Source organism: Stenella coeruleoalba, assembly GCF_951394435.1.
Source record: "Stenella coeruleoalba genome assembly, chromosome: 13".
In the NCBI taxonomy this organism is placed as follows: Eukaryota; Metazoa; Chordata; class Mammalia; order Artiodactyla; family Delphinidae; genus Stenella; species Stenella coeruleoalba.
In genome coordinates, this window is record NC_137159.1 from 34,280,604 (window position 1) to 34,305,898 (window position 25,295).

The 25,295-nt window shown below is 39.4% G+C and overlaps 1 protein-coding gene across 22 annotated transcripts in view; it reads right to left on the reverse strand.

Moving 5' to 3' along the window:
• MEIS1 (Meis homeobox 1) overlaps positions 1–25,295 on the reverse strand; it is a 964,979-nt gene that overhangs the window by 4,994 nt on the left and 934,690 nt on the right. For all 22 annotated transcript variants that reach the window (XM_079941540.1, XM_079941543.1, XM_079941545.1 and 19 more), the window contains one exon: positions 18,287–18,363. In XM_079941540.1, coding sequence (XP_079797666.1) covers positions 18,287–18,363 — 77 coding nt within the window. The remainder of the gene's footprint in view (positions 1–18,286; positions 18,364–25,295) is intronic.

Sequence of the window (25,295 nt, forward strand, 5' to 3'; positions counted from 1 at the left end):
TTAAAATAATTTTTGTAGCCCCCTAAAAAAGGGGCTAGCCACTGAAAATTTTAACAAGTGGTACTACAAGCTCTCCAAAGCCATACTCATGATATTTCTAACTCTTTTTTTTTTTTTTTTCTTTGCGGTACGCGGGCCTCTCACTGCTGTGGCCTCTCCGCATTGTGGAGCACAGGCTCCGGAGGCGCAGGCTCAGTGGCCATGGCTCACGGGTCCAGCCGCTCCGCGGCATGTGGGATCTTCCCGGACCGGGGCACGAACCCGTGTCCCCTGCATCGGCAGGCGGACTCTCAACCACTGCGCTACCAGGGAAGCCCTCTAACTCTTAAGATCTGTTTGTACCTCGTAATACTAAGAATTACATATCAAATACAGAAAATGAACAGGACATATTAGATTCTGAAATAGTAAGTTGCTTTTAGTTCTCAACTCAGATTTGAGTATGTGCAACATGAGAAGCAAATAAAAAATACAATGAAAAGTTTAGTACTGCACTGTTAATAATTAAATGACGCACAGCCCCGTATGAATTCTAGTTGGTAAGTCTGCCCACTTCAGGAAGGGAACTAGTTCCTAAGAAACAAACCATTAAACAGACAGGGATAGGTTTTTTAAAATAAAAATGCATACTTCATGACATTTTAAGATTCTCAACATCTTATATCCTTATGTTCTTTCATTATCTGAGAAGTAATTAAAAGAACTAATGAAACTGGAATCTAACTAAAAGGACACTGGTTGATGCTAACTCTTATTGGCAACATATATTATATCAGTTCTTGTATCTGAAGTCCCCGAACTGCTAATAAAAATATTTAAAACACAGATCTACAACAAATTGTGTTGCCAATCAGGTTATCATTATCTTGTATAAACCATGAAAATTGGAATCATGTGAGCAGAAGGTTAGATTAATTCTCCATTCTCATTATAAGCACAGGTGTAGCACAAACACCATGTGAAATAACCAATTAAAATGAAAAGAAAAATCTGCTTTTTCATTAACTGCCTTCACTGCATGACCAATTAGAAAATTATTTAATATTAATATTCTGCATATATCAAAAGTAATTTTCATAGTAACTAACATAGGTAAGAGAGCAAAAATGGCTCTTTATCTAGGGTACTATTCAAAATCTGCATTCTCTTGGAGGGAACTCTGATAACTTTTTTTTAAGCCCTTTTAAAAACATAATATATTATGGATATTTATCTAAAAATAGGAAGAGTCTTTTTTTTAACAGATGAGAAGCCAAGGCTCCGAGAAATTAAGTGACGTATTTGAGGTCACATGTTACCCAGGAGATGTTAATAATTTGCTGAATGACACAGAGCTGGCAAACGGTAGCAAACATCCCCCCCCCCCCCCACCGACAATGTTCTGACCAGAGCATGGCCACTACTGTGCTACCCATCTAGAATATTCCAGACTAAATAGGTATCTAAACATGAGCTGGCTTTGAGCCAGTCACCACTGGCAACAACCCTACTGTTGAGTCCAAGAATAAGCATGACTGAACATTTCGTAGATTTGGGGATTTTGATGACTGTGCTACTTGTGTGTAAAAACAAAGAAAAGGCTACACATAAGAAGACTCAGTAACTTGAGTTATCTATATTCCAAGCTTGCCTCCTTCACACTCATACGTTCACATTTCCAAAGACCAGTTCATGATAACCATCTCAGGTTTGAATCCATGATTGTTAAATCCATGGGATCGGAAAAATTACACGTCAGGTTTGAAAAGGGCTTTAACCATCACCTAGCTTGGTCACTGACATGAATCCCCTCTCTGATATCCCCACCAGGTAGATGGGTAACCTCTACTGGACTGTTGGGTTTTTTAAAAATTTATTTTATTCAAGTATAGTTGATTTACAATGTTGTGCTAATTTCTGCTGTAGAGCAAAGTGATTCAGTTATACACATATATACAGTCTTTTTCATATTCTTTTCCATTATGGTTTATCACAGGATATTGAATATAGTTCCCTGTGCTATACACTAGGACCTTGTTGTTTATCCATTCTATATATAATAGTTTGCATCTGCTAATCCCACCCTCCCGCTCCGTCCCTCTGCCACCTCCCCGCCCCCTTGGCCACCACCAGTCTGTTCTCTGTGTGCTGGACTCTCTCATACAGCCCTGGCCACCTCAGCAGAGAGCCCACTCCGTCTACAGACAAGGTAACCCTTAGAAGGGTCTGCCTTACCTGACCTAAAATCCTTTCACCAGGACAACTCCTTCGGGTAATTTAAACAATTCTAATCTCACTTCTTCAGGATAGCTTTTCAAACATTTAAACTATAGCCACCAGGCCGCATAGGCTTCTCCCTTCTTCACCCTAGGTTAAACACCTGTGATTCTTAACGAGTTATTTCTCGAATGTGAGCTCTAGGACTTTGAGTCCTCTCATCCCTTGGGCCACTCTGCTCAAAATGGCGAGTCTGGCTGTGTACCTCTGCAGGTCTTCAGCGGACAACACTAAATGCAGTTACTCTAGGCCCGCTCTGGTCCCCGTGGAGAGAGCAAACACCTCACCAGAGCTTCTCAGTTAAGGGCCCACAGGTACTAGGTGCTATTTGCTTCTCTTTGGGTGGCAATGACCATTTGTTGTTATTGACAACACAGATGTAGGCCACCTATAGGATTCGTAGATGTAAAAGTGGGAATCCTTTCATTAAATAAAAATTTTAAAACCTTGAAAACCTAAGAACACCTATCACTTTATCCGAACTGCTTGACCACATTAGTAGGTATACATGGAAGTTCTTGCTTTTGCAAACTTTAATTAACAATATTTGTTTCAATATTACGGACATTATCAGTACATGTAGGACATAGTAAACTCTCAGAATGTTACTGAATTATAATTCCTATACTTACATGAAACATATTATTATCTAGGGTCACAGTGGACATCTTTATCTGAAGATAACTGAGTAAACAGCAAAACACTTTATTTTTAAAAACAACATCACCTTTTCAATCCTAAAACCATCCTAACATTTGATTCTCTTCGGTGTATTTTATGATTTTCCTTGACCATCTTAATGTATGCTCTTTGGAATCAGCTATATACAGCAAGACCATGTATTTAGATGGCTTGGGGTGAATTCAGATACAAAAACATTTTCCTTCTGGGCAAAGTAATAAAATGACATTCTTGCTCCTCCCACTATAAGTCAAACAGAGGTCAGTTCCCGCAACCCTGTATCTGTTTAAATAAACTGGTCCAGCTGTTTGTTTCTAAAATGCCCTTTGACCTTGTGTCTCATCCTCCCCGCTTCTGTGACAGAATGCTTTACTTTCCATTGTAGAAGATTCTAAATTATCAAGAATCTTCTAAACACTGAACCAAAAAAGACCTTTGGATTGTATGTAAACTTACATGAACATATTCCCTTCTTATAACACTGTCATTTCAAGAAGCATCAGTAAAATAGTTATTTTAAACTCATATGTATGAATACATAAATATATATTAGAGCTTGAACATAAGAAGAAACAGTGTTTTTTAAGAGAAATAAAAAAGAGAATGACAAAATTCCAATTTCAAAGTACAATAAAAAATACATTCTCCAATATCCATAGAATAGTTTAAGATGAAATATACCCATGAAATACACACAATCTTTGGAATTTTCCATATTGACAAGGTCTTTTTAAAAAGCCTGTGCATTTAAAAATGTAAGAGAAAACTTTTACAATTTTACAATTGATGTCCAAACATTATAGCCCTTAAAACTCAGATGTATAATGTCAGGAATACGTGACAACAGGACAGTTTTTCTTACTCATTAAAATAGTTTCACACCTTGGTTTAATAGAATGTAGCTCAAATTTGCCATAGACTGGGCATTTGAAAAGGTAATCCTTTTAGTTAAGTATCCTTTAAGGTTGAGAAACATACTGTTTGCATTTCCATATTTCATTCCAAACATCAAGGTATATGTTTTTAAAAATCCCATTTTGCTTTGAAAACACAATCTTCTTTTGTGAAGTACTTTTTAAGAACTGGACACCCTGTAGGTGGTAGAAAACTGAATTAGAGAAAGAATTCTTAAACTTCCTTTACTCATAGAATCATGGATTAGAATTTCTTCCTGTGACCAAACTGTCTCCTTTCTCAAAACAAGAAGTTTTACAAAGGAAAGGAAGATAATGGATGGGCTTTAGAGCTTTATTCCATGTCAAAATAAACAGAGATGTATTTCTTTTTACCTAATTATTTGTTTAGGACTCAAGTCCCTTAATAAAGGGGGAGTGGGAGGTTGAAAGGGGAGCAAAACCTTCAAATATCTGAGACATGGCATCATCTAAAAACTGAATTTTATCATTTGCATTTTTAAAATAGGAATCAGACAAGGAGAATGGGAGATGAATCTTGAGTTATGCTAAAAAGAAATACAGGAAGTTTTGCTCTATTCTTTCTTGTCTTTGCCCCTAGATGTTTATTTATTATTAGACTTTTTTTTTTTTTTCCCATTCTGCTAATTCCACCTATCTCCTTTTATTCTCGGTCTAGATCTGGTAGAACAGCTTTCTAAAGTTGACCTTTGTCCTTTAGTTTATCCTCCACTCCCTGCCCTGGTTCCCTCCCACGAAACTGGATTGTTAAATTTAGTTTTCTCTTTGTGAGAACCAGGAGGGGTGGCCAGATCGTAGTGGGCATCCATTAGGACCAAACACCAGGTATATCTGCCCAGTTCCACAGGCAACTTTCCCATGTGGCTTTGCCCTTGGTCTTCCTTGTATGGTTCTCCATAATACTGACCAAAGGAAGGAAAAACTACTTGCTCACTTTCAGAAATGGAATTTTCACCTTTACTCAATTCTACTTCTCCGTGTTTACCACTTACTTAGTCACTGATGATTCAGGGGAGTCCATATTTTGTTACTTTAACATGCCACAGCCAACTCATGGAACCGCATCCAATCAAATAAAAATAAAATTCTGACAAAATGCTGTTGTTGCTAAACAATGACATGACTCTCAGTCATTCCCATAGTGCTTCTTGCCAACTAGGCATAAGTGACCAGCCAGCAGGATGGTAGGTACCCATTTAAGTATGTAGAAATGCCATTTTACAATATGTACCCTCCTTTGTCTAAGAAGCTAAAATTATTAACTATTAAGAAAAGAGTTCATTAAATAACAGGATATGGTAGTAAAAATGCTTTATAAACCTATACTATCCATTAAAGAAAGTATTAATTATAGTCATCTTGATTACTATTTAGGTATACTTAAGAATAATTACATATAGACTTTAATAATAATAAAAATTAATACCATGCATTCTTAAGTATCAATATTAGTACTGGTGATTTCTGCATGCACTATTCTTTATTCAGTTAAACATGAACAACATGCAACTATAATACTTAATTGCTATATAATTCATTTTATTTATATTCATTGCTATAAATATTTTTATAGAATTAAGCCTTGTGAAATATCTTCAAATATAAAATTTCACATTGGAAAGTAGTTGCTGGATTCCAGAGTTTTGCTCTTTCTTTTTCCATGAATTTTCTTGATGTAGCATTTCTTTCAGCTTTATCGCAGTCACTTAAAGAAAATTATATATCCAACATTTTTTTTTAAGTCAGCATTTTCTAATATAAGTTTAAGGCCTGTTTTATAAACAAACGTTTCAGGGAACGAGTTCTAGCTGTCTCCCACATAACACTCTCTTCTTTTAAACAAGAAGTCGACTTCAAAATCTTTTGTTGGAATTCTCTATTTTAGATTTACATTTACTTATTGGATTTAATGATCTGTAACTGGCAGACTTCAGGGTCCAAGCCTTCTTCTACGCTCCCTTTCTCTGTGAAGTAAAATTTCATGAAACATGATTTTAAGACGCTCAAGAAAGTTGATTCAATCTCAAGTCAAACCTAATGAAATCATGTTTTTGGCGCTGTCTTCTAGTTTCTCAACCTCCTCCAGGATCTGACAGTTTCAGGACTGCAATACATCATCTGTGTGTCTGAGGCCGGGGGAGGTGACTGAACAGGAGGGGAGAAGGGAAGCATGTGTTTTACTCTCCATCCACTCTAGAAACATAATATTGGAATTTTGCTCAAATCACAAGAAGCCCATCAATCAGAGGTCTGAGAAGGTTCCCCTTCTCTAGAAGTGATAGGTATATTTGGCAAACTACTCTAGAAAAAAATGAAGCTAAGACAGTTGAGGAGGTTAATTATATATAAAATTTCTTGCAAGCAACTAGTGAAAAAAGTCACTAATTAGTTGAGAAATATAATGCAAAGTAAAAACAAAACCCAAGTTTCATTTTGGACTTTATATGTTGAAATAACTTGCAAACACTTCATCACTTGGTTATATATTACAGGAAGTTTTCCTTGAAAGCAAACTGGAAAATGACTTCTTTTTACTCTAAAAAAAATAGAAGCTCAGCTTGCTAAATCCTTTAATCTGAACTGAATTCAAAGCAAGGGTGCCTCCCTCAGTGCAGAGTCTCTTAATTCTTTTGCTACCTTCTACATCACTAAAGCCTTAGGCTCTAAACTCAGTAGAATGAATTGTAGGGCTGTCTCACTAGACCCAGCATAAGAAATACCCAGTAGTTATACGTATCTTAAGTATGCATATAAACATAGGTAACCAAATGGCATTTATAAAATATTTACTTAAATGGGACAATTTGTCAAATTTGATTTTGTATAACCTTGTAAATATTTTTTAAAATGTGGTTTACTTAAAGTATAGGAAATTAAAGTGATTATTAGCACAATGATTAAGCAATAGGATAATCTAGCAAAACCTCCTTTACTAATGAAAAGCTAAAATGGGAATAATAATATCTTCAAAGAATAAATGTGTCTCTGATTTAAGCTGAACCATTATTTCATATAAATTCTCATTTTCCCATATTCACAAAATTCAATAAAATTGCATCTAACTAAACATCCCTTAAACATTACAGAATAAGTGTACAGTTATTTAAAACAAATCTTAATGTTCTGCCAATTTCCATTGTAAATACGATGACCAGATAATTTATCATCTACACTGGGAAAATTTTGAGAGTAGAAAGAACATTATTAATAATTATGCTGGGCAACAGGCGTAAACCATGAATGTCCCATGCAATTGGGGTGTATGGGCTACCCTACTGATCAAATATGCACCTATTTTCCCAAACAGAATTTCCCCTCAATAATTGGAATTGACCAGCCCAGCATGCATACTGCGTTAGGTGACCAGCCTAGCACGCATACCGTGTTCTAGAATCTCAGCACCATCTTGGAGTAGCTCTCAGCTCTTTCCTTCCTCTAGAATCTCTCCTTTATTTGCCTTCACTAACTAGAAACTTCCAGGCCTGGAGTCTCTACTAGTGCCAAGGGAAGATATCTCAAAATTTAGCTCGATTTTTTCTTTTCACCTGGTCACAGATTAGGTTTGACCTGAATGGAGGCCTGTGTCTATTCCTCAGAATGGTCACTGTAACTTCTGTTTCAATTAGCAATGTTCGAAACCTAAGCTCTATGTAATGTATATCAATATGTAACCTGTAGGCCCTTACATACAAATGGAACCACTTAAACTAAAAGACAAAATCTCTCAATTGATGCATATGACAAAATCTTTCAAATGAGGACAATAAAACCAACAAAATGACCTCCTCTTGGAACCTGTCAAATCTTTGAAAAATGCTTACGGTCATCGAAGTCACATTGGGGAAAGTTTGGAGAATGTACATTTCACTTCTGAGTTGCCAGCCTTTTCTTTGAACACCATTGCTCATAATTATCACAGTCAAAACACAGGCCACAGGCAGGAAGAGTGAGAGCACTGTCTGGTGGGAAGAGCGTGAGAACTGAGTAGGAAAACTGCCACTTACTGGCTCTGAGATCATAGCAGTATTTAGGTGCTGGAATTGTGAATGATCAAGTGAGTGGACGTTTTATGCAAAGTGCTTTGTAAACTGTAAAACCTAAGACAGAGGTTTGCTGGGGATAGTGTCCTTATGATTCTCAAAAATACCTAACGGTACAAAAACTTATATAAAATTCTTATGGCAGCAAAAGATGGAAACAACCCAAATGTCCGTCAACAAACAAACTAATAAAGAAAATGTGCTAGGGCTTCCCTGGTGGCGTAGTGGCTGAGAGTTCGCCTGCCGATGCAGGGGACATGGGTTCGTGCCCCGATCTGGGAAGATCCCACATGCCGTGGAGCGGCTGGGCCCGTGAGCCATGGCCGCTGAGCCTGCGCGTCCGGAGCCTGTGCTCCGCAACGGGAGAGGCCACAACACCGAGAGGCCCGTGTACCGCAAAAAAAAAAAAAAAAAGAAAATGTGCTATACCCATACGATGGAACATTATTCAGCCATCAAGTTTGACACATGCTACAACGTGAATGAAACTTGAAAACATAATGCTAAGTGAAGGAAACCAGTCACAAAAGACCACAGATTTTGTGATCACATTTATGTGACATGTCCAGAATAAACCAATCTATAGAGACAGAAAATAGATGTGTGGTAGAGTTGGGGATGGATGTATGGGGAGGATGCAGGGTTTCTTTTTGAGGTGGTGAAAATGTTCTCAAACTGACTGTGGGGATGGTTGCCCATATCTGTGAATATACTTAAAACCACTGAATTGTACAATTTAAATGAGTGATTTGCGTGGTATGTGAATTATATCTCAGTAAAGCCGTTAAAAATAAATACATAACGGTGGAATGCACGAGCCACCGGACCAGGCCCTCCTTGCCTCTCATTAGGGGTGTAATATTGTAAGGCCCTGAGCCTCATCTGTTAAAGGATGCACACAATCTTATCCAGGACTTGGACTCTGTCATTCTATAGCATTGTTTCTAAAATTTTAATCTGTGCTCCTTTTGATAAACTTCAAAATCTCCTATCCCTTTGTTACTTGCTATTTCAAAAGAAATAGCACGACAAAAATCAAAAGTTAATTCCCAAGACGCTTTTTTATACTACATTCACTCAGAATGATTCTGATCTGCCTTTTCTGGCCACTCTCTCCAGTCCCCACTTGGCCCTGAGGATGGGAATCCCTGCCATAACCCATTGCACTGTCCTTTCTGTAAACAGTCCTGCCAGGTAACTAGCCATGGGAGCTGAGACCTGACATCTTTGGACACATACAATTCTTTCCATTAGCTTTTCAACACCTCCTACACCCTACCCTTTCCAAGTACATATGAACTCTGACCCAAACTAGGGATCAAATAAAGTCAACTGTAGCAGATGTTCTAGTGATGCAGGCCAACAAAACCCTTCAACTAGACAACAACCCTCAAAACTACCAGTTTACACTCAAATCAGCATCCTACGGTAGAACATACTGGAAACTTAAAAGATATATATTTTTAATCATGGTGCGTTTAATTCCAACCGTCTGCAACATACTATTCTTTTTTTTTCATAAATTTATTTATTTTATTTATTTATTTTTGGCTGCGTTGGGTCTTCATTGCTGCATGTGGGCTTTCTCTAGTTGCAGTGAGCGGGGGCTACTCTTCATTGTGGTGTGCGGGCTTCTCACTGCGGTGGCTTCTTATGTTGAGGAGCATGGGCCCTAGCTGTGCAGGCTTCAGTAGTTGTGGCACGTGGGCTCAGTATTGTGGCTCGCGGGCTCTAGAGCGCAGGCTCAGTAGTTGTGGCACGTGGGCTTAGTTGCTCCGTGGCAGGTGGGATCTTCCCGGACCAGGGCTCCAACCCATGTCTCCTGCACTGGCAGGCGGATTCTTAACCACTGTGCCACCAGGGAAGCCCCAATATACTATTCTTAAAAAATAGTGACCAAATCAGTAGTAAGCCAGATGTCTCCCATGACAGGAAATATGTTTTTGACCTAAGTTACATTTAGAATCCAAGACCAATAATTCCCACGGGCCTGAAAGAGTTAATGTATTTGCAAAAGGAAGTACTTTTTCCCTTCTTCAGTGATGGGATCTAATCTTGTGGCCCTTTAACCACATTGGTTAAGAGGGTAAAAGGAAAAAGGAGCTCTCAAGGGTGGGAAGAGATTAAGGTTTTTTGTTTATTTGTTATTGTTCAGGTGTCAAGAGCCCCATAGAGTTAATTATTTCCCATATTAATGGGTCAGGCTTAAAGGCCTCATAAGAATGGAGATAAAATAAGGAGGAAAATATCAAAGGCTATGAGGGCATGTAACGGGACAGCCCTGCATTTGCCAGACATCCATGTTGTTGGCGTGTTTTTTTTGTTTGTTTTTTGCTCCTTCATTTTATTTTATTTTTTAAAACATCTTTATCTTTATTGGAGTATAATCTTTATTGGAGTATAATTGCTTTACAATGGTGTGTTAGTTTCTGCTGTATAACAAAGTGAATCAGCTATACATATACATATATCCCCATATCCCCTCCCTCTTGCGTCTCCCTCCCACCCTCCCTATCCCACCCCTCTAGGTGGTCACAAAGCACCGAGCTGATCTCCCTGTGCTATGCGGCTGGCAATTTTTTAAAAATCTGCAGACTAGCTATCTATTTTACATTTGGTAGTGTATATATGTCCATGTGTTGGCGTGTTTTTGTTATTTTTTTTAAATGCTCTCTTACCCCTTAAAAATTAACAAAAGAAACACAACAAAAACCTGATAATCTACACAAAGTTCCAGGCATTCACACATTGGAGCCACGCAGATCCAAGACATTTGCCCTCAGAAACACTCCCTCCCCACGCACCCCTGGCTCCTCTCCATTTTTGAGAAACTTGTCTTATTCAACAAGGAGGCAACATTTGCCCCACTTTTTACTATTTCAGGCTGCCTCTTTAATCACTCAGAAATGCTGTTTGTTTTAAGTAGGTGCAGCCTGAAGCCAGAGGGTGATGTAAGTGCGAGGGGAGAGGGGGGTCTCTGTGGGCACAGCTCCTGTGCCCCAGTGCTCAATGGTTAATCACCCAACACCAGCCCGAGCAACTGTTGACACAAAATAGGTGGAGATCAGGTCTGTGCAAGCAGAAAATACCAGAAAGGCAAACTATATGTAAACACACTTAAGACAGATTTGACAAGAATAGACCTCAACCTGACTTGCTAGGAAACTCCTCAAGCCGAAAACCTCAATGTTCTTCTCCGCGGAGGCTGTTTCCCCTGACAAAGTTTCCTTTGAGAAGAAAAGGAGTAACATTTTCAAAACTAAAATGAGTTTACAGAAGTCAGTGGAGACATGTGTCCCCTTGATGCACATGGTGTGAGTTTCGAATGTGCTCCTACATGCAGAAGTTATGTAATATAATACAGTTCTTGCAGGTACCCCTGGAGCACAGCCAAACGAGAGAGAGAGAGAGAGAGAGAGAGAGAGAGAGAGAGAGAGAGAGAGAGAGAGAGAGAGAGAGAGAGAGAGAAGGAGGGAGGGAGAGGGAGGGAGAGAGGAAAAAACCAGCATGTGCAAACAACCAGAATTCAAAAAGCTATTTCTCCTGACCTATAAAACTCATGCAAAGGAGCAAATGGATAATGCTTAAACAGTCTTTTAATCTTATCTAACTGACACCTGACAACCCATTACTTATAGATTGTTAACGCACCAGCTAAAAAGTTTGTCATGTACAAAATTACTAGAGAAAAAGATTGAACGCCTGAGGAAAAAACAAATTTTGCTGTACAATAACTTCAGAAATTCCGAGCCTATTATCTGTCATGCCCTTCACAGACTCAGCGCGCACCGCTAAAAACAACTGATTTATCTTTATTATGAATCCGAAAGTGACAGCACACATGTTTTTCAGGTCTTGCGATAATGTTTTATTTCATCTAGCTTTTATTTTACAGGGCTTTGATTTGCTTATTTAAGATGAAGAAAAGTAACAACTTTGTAATGAAATGTCCGGTTTGTCTCTTTATCAAAGGCCCTGTTGTGCGTGGTTTTTTTCACTCCCCCCCCCCCCCCCGGCTTCTCATGTAAAACGGGGATCATAATCAGCTTCAGAACATTCACCTTGCTTCAGTTCACGTTTTTACACCGTCTAGAATATCAGGGCTAGAAGAGGCTTATTACACTGCCACCAATTCCTCAGCCCTCCCCTTCCATTTAAGGCAGAGGAAACTGTTGCCCATGGAGACAAAGTGAGTTGATCAAGGACACACATCTACTTGGTGAGGAGTGGGGACGACAGATGATATGTTTGGACTCCAAACATTCTTTCCCCTGCGTATTCCCTCCCCTCACTCGCACTGTGTAAATTGTGTGCTGTCGTGAGGCTCACAGGGGAATCTGTTCCTCAGCCACCTGTGGATGCCGGGGCTTTCCCCCCTCGATTGGGGTGCCTCTCAGCCCCTCACTTCCCACACTCTCCTCAAGGGAGTCAGCTCCTGCTCTGCCGGCTGGGTGACACCCGGGGAGTTCTTTCCATTTCTCTGATCAGACACTGAAAACAACAAATCTGCTTAATTAGGACTTGCACCAAGTCCTGCTGACCTCCACACCATGTTCAAAGTCAAGCACGAAGCCACTGGTTTTACTGCCTTGAAAGGGATATTCAGGAACACTGGGCTCATGATGGAATCAGTCTCCCAACTCACTCATCTCTGCACCTCGCTGGAACCCCAACCTGGTCCTGAAAGTATCTTCAGGTTGTAACAACTCTCAGCTTCAGACCTCACACTCTTGTCCTCAAAAGCTCAGAGACTGTCTTTGAATGTGGGCTGGAGGAGAAACAGCAGTTACACAAAACGGTATCTGGACTTTCTAATCCATCTTCCTCCAACCCACCCCTTCCTGTTTCTCTTCTCACCTAGACTCAGGGTCCCCTGGTGGAAGGGGCAGGGTTTTTCCATCTGGCACAGTGGTCCAACACCTACCCTTCCATGAGGACTTTCCATGTTTCCCAGTATTACCCATGTGATTGAACACAGTGGGGGGAAAAACCTCTGAGTAAACTTAGCGAGTAGAACTTACAACAAAGTGTATTTCACAGACTGCAGAGTCATTTTCAAAGGCGATTGTTTGCTGGGAATTTTTTAAAAATCTGCAGACAAAAGCAGCGTCTCCTTTGAATTCCTACGACTCTCTGACATGACAATACCTGAAGTTTTCAAAATTCACAGCTCTTTTCCCTGCAAGCTATTTGCTCAGCTTCCCTAAATAATACCCTGCGTGCCTGGTACCTTGCCAGCTCTGTCTCAGGCAATATGCAAGCTAAACACTTTTTGACTGATTTCAATATTTTCTCATGAGCAACTAGACAGTATTTTATCTAGTGAATATTACTGACTGCTCTAATCTAAGCCCAGAGTAAGGGCCTGTAAAGGTAATATTATTAGAGTTGACACTCAAGGTAAAAAGCATAGCAATTAACTGTGGCCTGGAGAAAAACAACCCATTCTGAAAGGTGCTGGAGAGCTGTTCTATTTATATTTCTCCTTCTCTTCCTTCTTTTAAAAATACTGCACCTGTTACTCCATTGATCAGCTAGGAAGTCTACCTTAAATGTAGGTTACACTTAAATTCTCAAGGGAAGAAGTTAAACCACCTGCTTAATAAAATTACCTCTTGTGTGTGAAGTGGTTCCATCCCTAGGTGATTCCTAGGCAAGGAAAATCACTATACACCCTCCACTTTCATTTTGTAGTTGAATAGGAAACAAATGACCCAGGACTCCTTGCTCGGTGCACTGTTTTTTCTTTTTACATCTGTTTTCCTTGCTTTTGTGTCATGCCTCTGTTTAGTTTTATTGACAAAACAATCTGTGCCTAATGTTTAAACAACATCTGTAAAATGTATTATTAAATTATGTTGGAAGAAAAAGCAGAGCCATTCTATGAAACCCCATGACCCCCTATTGATTTTTAGATCTCAGAAGTTGAAAGGATAATTTGTGAATGTTTTAACATTTACATCTACACAGGTACCTATATTTATAGAATCTTTGATTACTTATAAAAGTATTTGCTACATTGTTACCATAACTCAGAAAGAAACTTGACCTTTTACAGTTGAATCTGTTTATTATAACAAGGGTGATCTTTTTTTTTTTTTTTTTTAAATAAGTTTACATTTTTACCCGCCAGGGGCAGAAATCTCCAAGGATGACATACTTTTTCCCCCCACTGGTAATAAATGGGAAGTGATGGCTGAATGCTTTGCAGTTTTGAAGGTAATAAATGAAGAAACTAGGAAAATCCGGTATATGTACTAAATCTGAGAACTTTAAGGGCTACGATGGTTCTGGAAAGTGTCACTGCGGAGATTCAGATGCACCCTGGAATTTTATGCACCCTATTGATGGGGAGTGACTTTTCTGTCTACATACATACTGTATTTCACATAAACTATGTATTTTGCACCTAAGACCCATGGCCTTCTCAGAGAGGGTAAAGAAGAAATCATGGAACATTAGGTCTTAATGGGAAAGTGTGTGGATGAGAAGGGGTAAACAAACAAACTAACATTTATTCAGTACACCCTAGGCTAGACCTCTGCTGGGGCAGAATGTGTCTGAGGCATACAGCAAGAAAGATACAATGCAGGCACAAGTTTTCATCACATGGAATTCCCAAGTCTGCAACATGGCTGTGAAAACATGTAAGGGAGTTTTATTTGACCATTCTACACTCATATTTTCAATATAAAAGAATAAAGTTGGTGTATTCGGGAGAGAAAAGAACCCAGTATTGACTCTGTGTGTGTGTGAGTGCGCTCTTTCTTCAAAGTTCTACCTACATATGAAAAGACCCGCCTAACCATCTATCTTAAAATTTAAGAAGTTTCCACCTCAATGACATTCAACACATTAGTAATATTTTTGCACTGATATAACAGACGTATTTATCACAACCACCACAACAATGAAAACACAAAAAGACAAAAGCACCAAATGCTATTATTTATCACTTTGGGCTCAAATCGAAATTGGGAGTGAGGGAAGAAAGGAAGAAGAATACGTACATTTATGACACATATTGTATTTCAAAAATTATTATGCTTTAAGTCACAGTCTACCATGGCATGCTAGACTGAAATATTTAGGCAATTAGTTATGGAGGTTGATTTTTAAAAACATGCAGTTACCTCAAATACTTGGATAATTTAGGTAAAATATTTTTACCCAAATTATTTGCCTAATTGCCTCAATTCTCAAAAAATGTGCTGGCATAGACTTGTCCTACGGTGTCTAATCTAATAAATGTCACATTCCCTCCCAGAACCCAATTCCTACAAGTACTAATACCAACCATTTTAAGAATACTCCTCTGTTTCTACTGACAAGTAGACCAAGTATGAGAGCAGTTATTTCTTTTAATCCAAGTTTTCTCTTAATTAATCAAATCTGTCTTGTTGTTTTACATTTAAATTCTCCCTGTGATCCCCTCTCCCCGCCAAATCCCATCTGCTTTGTCCTTAGTCAGCCAAGGCAAGTAGTATATATTACTTACGTCAATTAAAGACGCATAAAATTAGTTCAGCGCTGGAATGAAAGAATGTTACAACGCACCAAACTTTTCTCATCTCATTTTTCTGTCAAAACCTAACTTCAGGCTGCATCGGCCAGGGTTTCTATGACAAGCTAACAACTGACATGAGTTTATATTTTTCACTTTCATATTGTGTATTTCAATACATTATGTTACTGCCAGTAATTATGAGTGATCTACACCCAACCCGCCCTTCAGCATTTATTAAATCTCTTCAACAGTGACTCATAGTTCATACAGAATGTACATGTGTGTTAACAAGTCTTTAAAAATCCAAAAAGGAAGAAACACATTTTAAATGTTGTGTCTAAATGAAGTGAAGGGGAAATGCTAAAATACTCATGAAGTGTTTTTGTTGTTGTTTTAATTATTATTTCCAGAATGAAGTAACTTGCGCTCGATGCTCAATACTGGAAAAATATTTACAGGCTGTCAAAAAGACTCTGTGTAATGTTTTTATTACAATAAAGAAAAATGAAAACCACTTGGTAGTTGTGCTTTTTATCTCCAAGTCTGCCATCTTTTAAGATTTGCTCACATCTTGGGTTTCAATACAGTACCGTATGGGTTTCCCCATTTTTCCAACGTGTTTCCAACTCAAAGCCCAAAGAAAAAGAAATCTATTATCAGCTCCTTAAAAGGTGAAGGTCTGGATGAAAATTAATATACCGCTAAGAACTCAAATCAAATGTGGGAATGTCATTATTCACCGAACTTAAGAGAAACAATTTCTATTACAACTTTTAGTTACTGGAGGGTAACTCTCTACCGCAAATAAATTCGTTGCAGAGTTGAAACAGTTGCCAAATGCTCGGCAATGAAGTGCGAGCATAGGTCACTTCTAATTCCATACACAGAAGCGAGAGCACATGAACACTACACGGTGCCAGGTGAGCACAGAATTGGGTTTACATCCCACGTAATGAGTAAAAGTGATTTTCAAGTTATGTGCCTGTGCAGGATCGAGTATCAGTGTGAAGTTCAGGGCAAAGTCTGCATCTATGTTGAAAAATTATTATCTGGCATGTATTTTTTTTAAGTCCTTTTATTCCCTCCTCTTAATTGCAACACCGAGGCAGTCTGATTGTGATCACTGTGCACAGAATCTAGGAAACGACAGTTGCATCCAGCTTGGTGTCACAGGAATGCCTGCCTGGCCGGGCAGCCACAGGAAATATCCCATCATGTCTTCTACCTGTGGCAAGCGGCTTGTATTGGAATCTGTTCTCTGGTAACAATGTTTGTGGGTGGAGCTCTCTAGCAGATCACCTGAATGGCAGCCCATTGCCTTCCTAAATGTTTAGGAATTTAGGTGTGCCTTCAAAATGGATGGTCTGCTCTATAATATCGTCCAGAACAATTTGGAAGACAAAGTTCAATTATATAGTATCCAGGGTCTTGAAAATTAAGATACAGCCGCAGGTACAAACAGGCAAACAAAAAAACCTCAGCAGCCACACGACTCCTAGTTACACACTCAGGTGTAGTATGTCTTCCGTTGGTTCCTTATCCACTCGACTAAAAGGGCTGCAAAAACCGATCTCCCAAGGCTGCCGTAAGGTCACAGAAATTGATAACCCTTACAAGCAATGCTTATGTGAGTCTGTCTGTGTCTTGAAGATAGTGCGCTTTGTAAATTAATCCTCCAAAGGCAAATATATTGTAAGTAGCTTGTTATCTCTAAAATACTAAATCGAAGAATACATGGGATTATATTGACAGAAATTACATTTTCTGTAATGGGGCTTAATATATCTGAAATCTCTCCCAAAGGCTCCCAGACTCTCTAACAGAGAAGGGTCTGTTAATGTAGGTGCAATGGACATCAAGAACAAATTTATTCACCAAAATGGATTAGGCCATGTAATCAGAGATTCTGTAATATTAATCTTTGACACTTATTGAAAAGAAAGAAATACTTCTGTCTGCAAACTGGCATTCTCAGTTCTCATCTTTCCCCAACCAGGCTTTGGGCCTTTTCTGGATTTTACTTCAAAGAGGATACGGTTTCCCCATCATAAACACTAATCTAAAAATATTAGGACAATTAATTAGACACTTAGTTTTCGAGGAGGTTGGATTTTGATACCCTTCACATATGACACTAGCTCTGGGTGACTGTGTGAACGTGGCTTTCAGCGCACTCACAAAGGGTAATAAATCATACTTCCTCAAAGGCTCCTTGCCACACCGCTGTACATTAAGTCAGAATATTGTTGGCTGCTACTTGGTACCTAATCTCAGCTTTCCCCCAAATCAGGAGTCCACACATTTATTTAGAAACAGTATTGCACAGCTCTGAGATACATCAAGTTTTGAACAGCATCAAAGTAGAAACATACATTTTTTCTCTTTTTTCTATAGGGAGGTCAGAAGAAAGGAGAGCCCATCCTGGAATGCTTATCCCTAACAAATTCTAACCGAACTTAGTTATTCAGCGAATTTAAAACCTGACGGGTATGTGATAGTGGATTTTCTTGTTTCACAGAAAAGAGGATATCACTCTTTCTATTGATTATTCTTAAAAGTTAAAAAAAAAAAAGGTCATAGAGAGAGACATTTACAGAGCCATAGTGAACGTGAATTAAACACTAATATATACTATGCCTAAAATTTGTCAATTTATAAAGGAGGTGGAAAGCAATACACTGTTTTCTTTTCTATACTAGCAAGTGCTCTCACCCACCAGTCAATACTGTGTTCTCACCTTTGGATCAACAAGCCACGGGGTGGGGGGGGGGGGGGGAACTGGGTGTGTCTTCTTAATGCAAAACATTAGCTGCAGGTCGCCAGAGGGGGAAGCAGATTGTGTGTAAACACAAAGCCAAATTACTTACCAATTGTTCACTTGAAGGATGGTGAGTCCTGTGTCTTGTGCCAACTGCTTTTTCTGTTCTTCAGAAGGGTAAGGGTGCTGAAAGAGGACAAAAAAGATAGGTTGTGCACATACACTTTGGATACACAATGTGCACATCACATGTCAGATGCAACGCTAGGTGCGAGGGATTCAATAATAAACACATATGCTCTGTTAAAAACAATATGTGTACTTCAGGCAATATTTAGGCTATTTTGTCAATAACCTAAGAGTCTAGCGAGGTCTATAATTAAAGGTAAAAATGCTGAGGTGTGTCACTCTTATTAATGGAATACTACATCATCTAATTAATGGCAATAAAAGACAAGCCAATTACCAAGATTAGTGAAGTGTATAAATAGCTACTTAGGATACGTGCAGAACCTTGATACTGAGTTTATTCTTTAACAGGTTTATTTGTTGCAAACACAAAATTCAGTAGGACCTTCACTGTATTTTATGGGATTAAAATAACAAGTTCTTTTTGAGCGTACAAAAGTGTACCACCTTGACGTGATATTTTCTAGAACCACAGATTTTTCAAGCTGAATCATTTGGACCAACAAGCTCAGCTCAGGTCCCCAGGAGTTAAGCACCTTGTTAACATGATATTCTCCTCCCAAAACACCACGTTGCTGGACGCAAATATCAAAATTAAAGTGGGTGTATTTAAAAAAAAAACACACACACACTATTCATTTTAGCTCTTCTGCAAAGCACAAACAAATGAAATTCTACCAAAGTTGGTTTCCCTATCTGAATGTCAACGTATGCTGGGATTCTGAACACAGGCCAATATAAGGTCAAAGACCAGCACATTTTGCATGCGAAGAAAAAGCCTCAGGAGTTAGAGTGGATAAAAAAAATTACAGGATTAGATAATAAAATGAAATCTATACCTTCTTGTAAGATGTTTAGAATTCTACTAAGATTAGTTTTGGCAAGATACTTTCTGTTTAATAGTCAACTATATCTAAGTTTGAAATATACATTTCTAAAGCCTGGGAGAGGAGCTGAGGACATGGTTTCCATCCATTGGTGACATGGGCTACTTTGAAACACTGCACCCCAATAAATTCTCCCAAGATAATAATTGTTCTGATAGTCAACCTTCTATTCTCTTTATGAATGGGAAAGGGCACCCCCAACTCTCCATTTAACGATATGTGCCATCAGAAACTAAATTCTGGTCTATTTAATGCTAATTAACATAGCTTTCAATCTTATTAATAATGTCTGATTAGATGCTAAGAAGGCTCGTTAATGACCACTTCAATGCTCTTACATATAAGTTTAAATATGTTCTGTATCTATACACATGGGATTCGATTTGTGGAGAGCAGAGATGTAGCCATTTTTCCCATAAGCATTGTGTCTTGATTGTCACTTAATCAATAAATACACAGTTAGAATAAGGCTTTGCTTTCACGGAATATAGTGCCTCTCTCTAAAGAGCTCCAAGTATATTACAGACAGAATGGTAATTAATCCCCATTATATCCCTTTGAGGGACATAAATAGAATCTATTGTCCCTCATGTTTTACTGGTGAGGAAACTGGCCAGGGGAAGGCACAGTCCGCAGTGACACGACCTAGTGACATTTCCTGCTTCCCATCCAGTGTCTAAGCCTCATCATGACAGAAGGATAAGGCAAACGCCTTTCATAATCTCCATCCCTGTCCCGCCTCAAAAACCTCCAGACCGCTCACCTTGCCCAGCAGTGCGTGCCACCACCCACCCAGCCCTGCCCACTTCCCAGACGGGCATCCTCTTCTCACCCCACCGCACCCCTCTGTCCAGCCACTTGGTGTGTTCTTCCAACACCCCAAGCTGGTCCCTACCCTCAGGCTCCTGCTCCAAGGTAACTGTCAGGTCTCAGCTCAATTGTCAAGCCTTACCCTCCCAACTCTCCACCAGACCACCTTATCACTCTCACACCAGTTTTTCCCCTTTTTGTCTAATAGCAAGCATCACTCAATGAAACACCCATTCTGATTATTTCTTTCCTTGGTCATGCGTCCCTTCTCACTCATTTAGCATCTCTAACACCCTCGCCTTTCTCGTTCACCATCCTTAAAGCCCAGACCTGCACATAAAGAAAACCAGTAAATACCAGTGGAACAAAGGAATGGCTCTGACTTGCCACGATACACAGATACTCTCCACTCAGATGCAACATCAAAATGTATAATAGGGCTTCCCTGGTGGCGCAGTGGTTGAGAGTCCGCCTGCCGATGCAGGGGACACGGGTTCGTGCCCCGGTCTGGGACGATCCCACATGCCACGGAGCTGCTGGGCCTGTGAGCCATGGCCGCTGAGCCTGCGCGTCCAGAGCGTGTGCTCCGCAACGGGAGAGGCCACAACAGTGAGAGGTCCGCGTACCGCAAAAAAAAAAAGGAAAATGTATAATAAAAAAATTTTTTTAAAGCCCACAGGAAGTACAAACAATCCAATTTGAGATCCACAACACGACTTTCCTTACTTCATTCCTAAAAGTGATGTCTACCCACTCTTTTCAAATGAAAGTATATCACCTCCATAATCGGCAGAGATCATAGGTGACAATCACCCTACTCACCATTATGCCAGTCATCACAGGCAAAATCTCACAATTGGATACTGACCTAAAAGCAATACACTGCCCTACGGTTTAAAACATGACTCCCACTTCATGAAGGTTTGCCACACAATACAAACCAAATGAATCTTTTATCCTCTGAACTGAATTATGGTTTCATATATAGTAGTTCTATGTCTATACTAGTTGAAGAATTGCACAAAGTTACATATGACCCGTTTAGACTGTATAAATTATGCTGCCATTCACTAACTCTGAGCCTTTGAAAAAGGGACAACTTCTCGATTTTATCATCTGGAGGTTAGCCAGGCTAGCAATTCTTGAGTAATAAAAGCCTGACTTTGAAATATGCAAATTTTAGCATCTAGCTGTTGGCACTATTTGCTATATAAAGCTGTACACTGATGTACACAAGTCATTTCCAATCTATAACATCTTCTGTAATATGATTTGCTTACAGTTTTGCAGGTCCTCTGGAAATCTCTTTCAGTGCTTTTCAATTGAATTAATAAATACGTCAGTGGTCCCTCTTCCCTACAGCTGGATGGCAACACCTTTTGCCCTGTCTTGTTAGTTGTGTCTTAATATTATGACCAGAACTGGATAAAAATTAATATTTATGCCATTTACCTTTAGTTACTTTGAAAATGGAGAATTGTCACAGTCATTTATTTGTGCTGTGTTTTCGAGAGTATTTTTGCATGCCTGTTTGTGAGCAAGTTTTACATGCATTCTTAGAGAGCAAGTGGAATTCACATTTTATTTATGCAAAGGGTGTCAGGAAAATTCTCTTTGGATCATTAAAATTACCTGAATCATTATAGCTTCAAAGAGCAATCTATGGCCTGCAAATTGTCAGTGCAAGTTTAGGTTGTTTCTTTACATCATGCAGTTTCTGATTTCAGAATTTAAATATCATAAAATGAGAAAGTTCTAACCGTTTTTTTCCTCTGTCACTTTTCATGTGATCTGATTTTAAGTAATTGGAACAAACTGTGCCTAATTTCATGCAGCATGATTGCCAGGCAGCCTCAAGCTATGGAGACCCAGCACTCTGTCTCCATTAAACAATTTTCAGTTGTTCAGGATATATTTTTTTTAATAGAAATGAATGAGCCTGGATGAAATTAAATGTCACAATAATCTGGTCATTGTTAAGGGGGCAAAAGGTATCAACAAAACTCCTAAACCTCTGTCTGTGGTAGACCGACCGGATAGTTTTCTTTTTTTCATAGTCCTTGAACCTGGTTTCCCACAAACTTTCAATTCCCCCCCCCAAAAAAATTCTGTAATTGCTAGAATCACATGAAAGCCACAACATCAGGTAGTTAATCCACAGTCAGTCAAAAATTCACAAAGAAGTAGGCTTTTTAACTGAAATCCAATATGTTTAACTATCTCAAATCCTATGCATCTTTCCTAGATAAGCTTTTTGTGGACAGTATGAGTTATTCCTTTGTAGACCTAAAAAAATAAAAATGACTTGACAAAAACCCAACATGCCACAGGCAAGGCTGCTGTGAAAACATTCAAAGCCCAGGTTGCCTTCCGCCCACAGGGCTAGTGCGGCCAAGAGAAGGGCAAAGGTAGATGTCATTTTACAAAAGAGAGAAAGACGAGTGCCATATTAGGAAGAAAACGGAAAATTCATTCCAAACCGTTGCAACCACAGGGCTAGGTCTCCCTTGCCATTTTCCTGAACACCTCTGCTATTATGGCATCTAAGCGGCAAGGACACCGGTTTAAGAGAGATCAGTAGGTTCTTGTGAAGGAAAGAGGGATTGCACTTGCCAGATATACCAATCAACCTAATCACTATGGGATATCAAAGCAAATTTGACCACAGTCCAATAGACAGTGACAGGAGACCTCGTCTTTGTTGTGTACATTAGCTTCCTGCCATTATCTCTTAAAAGCTTAATTATTTGCAAACAATTGATCAAGATGGGAATTTGAGAAAGGATAGGTAAGGGCCACTGGGAGAACGGCAAAGCATTAAGAGAGTAAACAAAATTACCTTTAGATCTTACAATAAGAACTAACGATTGAGACCGGAGAGAGCCAGGCAGTGCAGTAGCTGCAAGGCTTCTTTCTCGAGTGTTTCCCATTTGATCTGCATTAACACCTCAGGAATGAGTGAAAGCCATAAAACAGTGATTATGTATGGGTAAAGCTGACCCTCCCTTCCAACATTAAACCTGCACACATGTATTAGGTGGGCTTCGCCGGGGAGAGAAGAGCTGCTAGACTCAAAGGGAAAACGAGTGGCTTGGGCAGTGGAACCCGAGCTAAAGGCAAGAACTCACAAAATGATCATTCTGATTTCAATAAGCAACACCCTGACTTCTTCCCAGTCTCTTGCTGAAACAGACCCTGCGTGCCACTCTTCCTGTGTTTCTAGATCTGCAGTGTGACTTCTAATAATGACCTCGGATAGCAGTGATGGCTCAATAACCCCATCAAAGAATAAAACGATCCCTAGAGTATGTGTACTGTGTAACAGAAATAGAGGTTGTCTCAAAAAAAAAAAAAAAAAAAAAAATCGAGGACTTCCCTGGTGGCACAGTGGTTAAGAATCTACCTGCTAGTGCTGGGGAAGATCCCACATGCTGCGGAGCAACTAAGCCCATGTGCCACAACTACTGAGCCGGCGTGCTGCAACTGCTGAAGCCCGCGCACCTAGAGCCTGTGCTCCGCAACGAGAGAAGCCACTGCAGTAAGAAGCCCTTGCACCGCAACGAAGAGTAGCCCCCACTCGCCGCATCTAGAGAAAGCCCGCACGCAGCAACAAAGACCCAACACAGCCAAAAATAAAATTTTAAAAAAATCTAAAATTAGCTTACATAAAAATTAAGTCTGAACGGTCCTTTCACCAGCCAGAGAGAATAGGAAGTGACAGAAAGAAAATGGCAACTTTCTAAAGAAAGGTATCTCTGCCCAATTCCAATCTTATATCTTGAGATGGGGACGGGAGGGGGTTTCTGATGCTGGTTATCTGGTATTTACAAATTTACAATACATTGGAAGAAAACTTATTTCTGTAAACAGTCAAACCCACTCTTTCAGATGAGCATTAATAGGAAAAGAGAAACTCTTCAGCACACACAGATGGAAAATGTCCAACCTTCTATCTGAATGATATCCTTGACCAAATGTACCCCTTTCATCAAATTTTCCACCCCTGACTGCAAACGTGGATGCCAAGACAGTGATGAACTTTATCTTATCTACCCTGGTAACCAAGTTTCAATAATGGTCCCTCCCTCTCTGCCTTGCCCACTCTAACAGCTCACTGTAATGGCAACAGAAATTTTGAAAATAATCCTGTACAGAGCTCACTGGTGAGATAATGGAAAGCTACGCTGCCCCTTCTCAAGCCTCAGATTAGTAATTTCTTGTGACACAGAACTGCCTCTCCACTGAAACTGCAAAACAGCTATAACAAAGCAATAGAGGTGGAAGCAATTTTCAAGCAAAATGTTACATGCTATACTTTAAAAGGTATGGGAATAGGTACCGGGAGAGCTGATCTAACAGGAGGAATTATGGCAACTGTCCAATATCACCCTTATCAAGGCAATGTTCTGTTGCCTGGCTGAATATGCTGGAAGAACAATTTCGGAACTTCTTTTATCCTTTTTCCTCCAGCCCTTTGCCTCCTCCACAGCAAAGTTTAATGCATTAATATAAATTGACCTTGAGCTAAACTCTGGTATGTGATGGAGAGATACTCCCTTTAAAGAAGAAGAAAAAAATCTACCATATGGCTCTTAACCATTGGATCTCTGTGTTCTTTTAAAACTTCTACTGAGTTTTTGTCACTAAGGGAATATTGTGGATCTGTCTAAATTAAAATAACCAGCTATATATGTGACCTCTAAGAGCAGAAGCAGAAGCCTATTAACCAAATATATTTATATTTGTTTAACGTGAATTTCTTTTTGCCTGTAAAAACTTCTGCCACTTTAAATAAACTTGCAGCCATTTTCCCCTTGTGCATTGACTATGAATAGCTTACACTGTGACAATTACATTGATCTAGGATACTTTTTTCCTTTAAAAAAATCCATAATGCTTCGCTATTGTCTTTCAGCTTTATGAATTAGTTTTACTGTTTCAGTGAATGCTTTTTTGTCTTCTGACTGCACATTATCAAAGAGACACTTTGTGCCTCTCATTTGCATTACAAAAGCAGTGTACGGTGCAGTGGAAGAGCATAGCCTGAATGCATAGCAGTTGAGCCCTGCATCCTCACACAGGCTGGAATCAAAAGAAGAACGGTGAGGTCTGTACGGCTAAGAAGCCAAAAATGTTTGGAGCATCATCAGCGAAGTCACAGGATTTCAACCTCTTTTCTTAATTCTCCACCAACGCTCCTAGATTGCCCAGTTGCTCAAACTAAATGTGCTC